A 6,000-nucleotide genomic window follows, 5' to 3' on the forward strand; every position below is an offset into this window, starting at 1 on the left:
GCGCAAAAGTTATAGCGTTTACAAAATAGGGTATAGTTTTATGGCATTTTTATAAAATATATTTTTTTTACTAGTAATGGCGGCGATCAGCGATTTTTATCGGTACTGCGACATTATGGCGGACATATCAGACACTTTTGACACATTTTTGGGACCATTGGCATTTTTATAGCGATCGGTGCTATAAAAATGCATTGATTACTATAAAAATGCCACTGGCAGTAAAGGGGTTAACACTAGGGGGCGAGGAAGGGGTTAATCATGTTCCCTGGGTGTGTTCTAACTGAAGGGGGGTGGGACTGGTCACTGACATGGGGAAATGACAAATCGCTGTTCATACATTGTATGAACAGACGATAGGTCATTTCCCCCCCTGACGGGACCGGGAGCTGTGTGAAATGGAAGGAAAAGGTAAGTGAACTAACAATGCACTAGGAACCTATTTAGAAAATAAAAAATTAAAATGTACAATCCCTATAAATTCTGTGACACACAGCTAAAGCCACATACAGTTCATACAACACTGAATACAGAATCAAGGTTTTATTAAATTTTCAGCAATACAAAAAAAAAAACATTCAAGTCTGTTCACAGTGAAACACCATTGATAAAGGACTACAGAAGGTTCATAAAACAATGATCCAAATTTACACTTTGATCACAAGCATTATGATATCTGACAAACCGAATACAAGGTCAAACAAGGGCCCATAGTTCGCCGTTGCATCTCTTAGTGAAGGAAATAGTTCATTTGGACCAGCTTAGCCCAAACAAAGTTCACTAAGACATTGAGCTAAGCTTTAAAGATACAGGCTCACACAATTGTGGTGAAGGAAGGACATATCTACAGTATATGGTGCCAAAATAACGAGACATACATTCTGCCCTCATTACATACTTTTGGATAGCTAAAGCTGAACAATTAATACTTGACATAAACAAAATATATACGTTTAGAAACCAATAGTTGCCATTCAGTTAAAAAGATTAAAGTTTTGATCTTGTTTTGAATCCATGGTCCAATGAAATTGTCCCGTTGTTATACTATGTTGTTTAATTTATATGGTATCATGTTTTTTTTTCTTTTAGATATTACTGTTAGATGAAGCTACAGCAGCAATTGATAATGAAACAGATGTGCTGATTCAAAAAACGATTAACGATGCATTTTGTAAATGCACTGTGCTCATTATAGCACATCGACTTAATACGGTGTTCCATTGTGACAGGATCATGGTGATGGCCCATGGAGAAGTAAGTAAAGAGAATGACTTTGAAGTGTTCCATGTAAGGCTGACCCTAGAACAATTAACTAGTCATGTTATAAATGAACATTTTTTCCATTGTACAAATATATATACAGTATCTCACAAAAGTGAGTACACCCCTTACATTTCTGTAAATATTTTATTATATCTTTTCATGTGACAACACTGAACAAATTACACTTTGCTACAATGTAAAGTAGTGAGTATACAGCTTGTATAACAGTTTAAATTTGCAGTCCCCTCAAAATAACTCAACACACAGCCGTTAATGTCTAAACCGCTGGCAACAAAAAGTACACCCTTAAGTGAAAATTTCCAAATTGGGCCCAAAGTGCCAATATTTTGTGTTGCCACCATTATTTTCCAGCACTTCCTTAACTCTCTTGGGCATTGAGTTTACCAGAGCTTCACAGGTTGCCACTGGAGTCCTCTTCAACTCCTCCATGATGACATCACAGAGCTGGTGGATGTTAGAGACCTTGATCACGTGCACTCAACTTTTTTGGTCGACCATGGCGAGGCCTGTTCTGAGTGGAACCTGTCCTGTTAAACCGGTGTATGATCTTGGCCACCGTGCTGCAGCTCAGTTTCAGGGTCTTGACAAACTTCTTATAGCCTAGGCCATCTTTATGTAGAGCAATAATATTTTTTTCAGATCCTCAGAGAGTTCTTTGCCACGAGGTGCCATGTTGAACTTCCAGTGACCAGTATGAGAGAGTGAGAGCGATAACACCAAATTTAACACTTCTGCTCCCCATTCACATCTGAGACCTTGTAACACTAATGAGTCATATTTGGACATTTTCACTTATGCCCTGTACACACGATCGGTTCGTCTGATGAAAACGAACCGATGGATTTTTTTCATCAGATATCCGATGAAGCTGACTTTCATCAGTCTTGCCTACACACCATCGGTAAAAAATCAGATCGTGTCCAACGCGGTGACGTAAAACACAACGACATGCAGAGAAAAATTAGGTTCAGCGCTTCCGAGCAGGCGTCGACTTGATTCTGGGGAACACAGACGATCATTTTTTTTCTATCAGTTTTTTAACCATAAGAAAAATTTAAAACAATTTTAATTTTTTTTCACCGATGGGGAAAAAAACTGATGGGGCCCACACACGATCGGTTCGTCCGATGAAAACGGTCCATCGGTCCGTTTTCATCAGACAAACCGACCGTGTGTACAGGGCATTAGGGGTGTACCCACCTTTGTTGCCAGAAATTTAGACATTAATGGCTGTGTGTTGAGTTATTTTGAGCAAATTTACACTGTTGTACAAGTTGTACATTCACTACTTTACATTTTGTGAAATACAGTGTATATATAGAGAGAAAGAGAGAGAGACACACAAAATGTGTCTGTAAATAGAAAGCACTACAGAAGCCATATACCCGAAAAAACAGCTAAAAGTATTGGTAGCATATTGTTCATTATATTTTAGATCATTGTGAGACCGATTTCTTTCTATATGCTGTATATAGGTTGATTTTTATATCCAGGGTTTGAACGCCTTGAGAAAACTTTGAGTATACAAGGACTGAATTTTTTCCTCACAGGTGAACTGCATCGATCACAGCTCCCTTACCTCCTGCATTGAAACACTGGTAATTTCCTCTCCAGTGGCAATCTGCAAACTTCTGGAGGGGAAGTATAATAGAATCAGGAGATTAAAGTTATTATAAGGAGATTGCAATATGTGTAGTTAGGGTTGTTCCGATACCAATTTTTTAGGACCGAGTACAAGTACCGATACTTTTTTTCATGTACTCACCGATACCAAATACTGATACTTTTTTTTAAATGTGTCCCCAAATGCAGCCATGTCCCCCACAAATGCAGCCATGTCCCCCACAAATGCAGCCATGTCCCCAAAGAGAAAGCCATGCCCCCCCCTGCCGCCTAGTTGATCAGCCCGGGGAACTCTACAGCTTTCATTTGAATAGCTGTGTATTCCCCGCCGCGCGTCGTCATATATAGCCCCTCCCTCCCTGGGCACTTTGATAGACAGATCACCCATCCAATCCTGGGACGGTGATCTGTCTATCAAAGTGCCCGGACAACGGGCTATGTATGACGAGGCGCGGCGGGGGAACACACAGCTATTCAAATGAAAGCTGTATTGTTCCCTGCGCTGATCAACTAGACAGTGGCGGCGGGGGGGGAGGTCTTGACTTTCTCTTTGAGGACTGCTCTGCTCCGCTCTCCGCCCCCTCGCTGCCCGCTCTCTCTGAAAAAAAAAAGTATCGGGTGAAGCATCGGGAGCATTTGCGCGAGTACAAGTACTCGCGCAAATGCTCAGTATCGGTCCCGATACCGATACTAGTATCGGGACAACCCTATTTGTAGTATATGTTTTATATATTTACATAAATTCACTTTAATTATGTGTTTTTCATTCTGTATGCAGATTGTGGAGTTTGACAAACCATCAGTCCTTCTATCTAATAAACAATCTGCATTTCATGCCATGGCAGTTGCGGCAGAAAGAACAGTTTTTCCTGCATTTTGATAAATCCAAACTGAGGAAAGAACTGTATGTTGAATAAAGAAGAATGAAACCTCCAATACGTAGGCCTCAATAAAGAGTAAAGTGCCCTCTTGGCTTTACTTAGTCCTATGCAAGCAATACATGGGCCTACAACTACAGCAATGGAAATGCGTGCAATAGGAAGACACTGATGTAGAACTTAGCAGAACACGGCCTCACACATCTAGAATCTTAAGGTTCCTATAGGCATTAGATGATGGTTGGACATGCTGGCATGATCCAACCATCTAAAGGTCTTTTGGTGTAAAAGCTCTTTCCATAAACATGCATGTTGGAATCTGTAAAGCATGCACCTTTGAATGCATAAAGTTAGTATTTTTAATTTCATATAAGAACCAATGCAGTGCCAAAAATTTTAAGACAGCATATATTTATGTTGATTAGTTATTATAATAACAATAAGCTATGCAATTTTGAGAACAATGGTACACACATTTTCATGTGGTCAAGTGCAATCAAAACATGAATCCAAATGATCAATATAATGATAGGCAGGTAAAATAATGTATATACCGGTAATCAATAAAATGGCAGGTAGCAAAGATATCTTGTTGTCATTAAACAAATCTTTGCAGCCCTGGAACCCACCCCAATTATTACTCAGCAGTGACAGAATCACATGTGTGGTATCTTCCCATGCATTGTTCATGAAATGAAAGTTTAGATCTGCTCCCTGAAAGATTTTCTAACTATTTAAAAAAAAATCACCCTGTGCAATACTAAAAGCCTTAATTAGAGCTCTAAAGGTGCACATACTGTAGCTGCCCTTTGGGAATCCAGAAACAGTCGATTATCTTAAGCAATCATTGAAATTGGGAGCATTGCTTTCCGTTATCAGCTTATTAACGACTACCTTTATTTACCACTGCTCAATTTGCAATAGATTCAGTGATAGAAGGCAACAAACTCATATTTTGGGTTGAATGGGGCAGGAATTAATTAGTCACTGGAATTCCAAAACTCTCTCCTTGATGCAGTGACTCTAAAAACGGAGATCTGCCTGTAGCAAGAGTGTCACCCACCCCTCATTGAACAGTCTCTTAGGAGACTTTAGCTTTTTGGGTTACCCAGCTAATGCCACTCTTCAGTACTGTAGATTTAGTAGAGTATTATAAAACATAACATTAGAATGGAGCATATTTCAATAAAGCACTGTAGCCATAATGAACTTGGATTTACTGTATGTCTTAATACAGAACAGATTCTGTTCTGAATGTACTGTAATTTTTGTATATTTGTATGCACATGTGGAAGAAGTCTCCATAAGCAGCCATGGGATTAGGAAACGGGGAATGATAACTCCACTTAACAGGAATGTTAATATTAAAGCGGAGCACCACCCTAAAGTGGAACTCACGTTGATCGGAACCCTCCCCCCATCCGGTGTCACATTTGACACCTTTCAGGGGGGAGGGGGGTGCAGATACCTGTCTAAAGACAGGTATTTGCACCCACTTCCGGCCACAAAGTTTCGGGTAAACTGCGAGCAGAACGTCACCTCCCGTCCTCCCCCGTTGTGCTCTGGGAACACTCTGCTCCCAGAGCACAGCGGGAGCCAATCAGCGGTGCAGCGCAACTCGCGCATGCGCCGTAGGGAACCGAGTAGTGAAGCCGGAGCGCTTCACTTCCTGGTTCCCTCACTGAGGATGGTGGGGGGGAGCAGCAGAGTGAGGAGCGATCGCTCGTCCTCTGCTGCGGACAGCGCTGGACTCCAGGACAGGTAAGTGTCCTAATATTAAACGTCAGCAGCTGCAGTATTTGTAGCTGATGGCTTTTAATAAAAAAAAATCATGGCACATCCGCTTTAAATGTATCTAGAAAGTGAGAGGAAATTCACTATTCAGGCTGGGTTCACACCATTGAAAATCGGATGTGTGTTTTACCACATCCAATTCGCAATAGCAGGAGATTTTGACCGGCTCTTTATTTTCTTTTGGTCTGTTCCAGGTCCGAATTCAGCCAAAAATGCGGGCTGAAGGCAGACCTGAAACGGTGAACCAGGATACACCGGACCCCTGCTTTGAGCCGCATGCGGTTCATATGTGAACCCAGCCTAAACATGTCACAAGATTGGGATGTCCTTATTGGAGGATTTTTCCACTGTCCCTGTTTATGTAACTGTAAAACATTGGATCTCTTCTTGCAGTGGTCATTAACACAAAGATATTGTTTAG

General features: G+C 40.9%; 1 protein-coding gene across 1 annotated transcript in view; it reads left to right on the forward strand.

Annotated features, from left to right (window-relative positions):
- The window catches only part of LOC120926435 (multidrug resistance-associated protein 5-like), a 124,529-nt gene extending 119,292 nt beyond the window's left edge, over positions 1–5,237 (forward strand). The window contains exons 29-30 of the mRNA XM_040336345.1: positions 1,090–1,254; positions 3,686–5,237. Coding sequence (XP_040192279.1) covers positions 1,090–1,254; positions 3,686–3,787 — 267 coding nt within the window. The 3' untranslated portion in view covers positions 3,788–5,237. The remainder of the gene's footprint in view (positions 1–1,089; positions 1,255–3,685) is intronic.
- Positions 5,238–6,000: the final 763 nt, after the last annotated feature.

This window comes from Rana temporaria, chromosome 2 (assembly GCF_905171775.1).
Source record: "Rana temporaria chromosome 2, aRanTem1.1, whole genome shotgun sequence".
NCBI classification, from domain to species: Eukaryota; Metazoa; Chordata; class Amphibia; order Anura; family Ranidae; genus Rana; species Rana temporaria.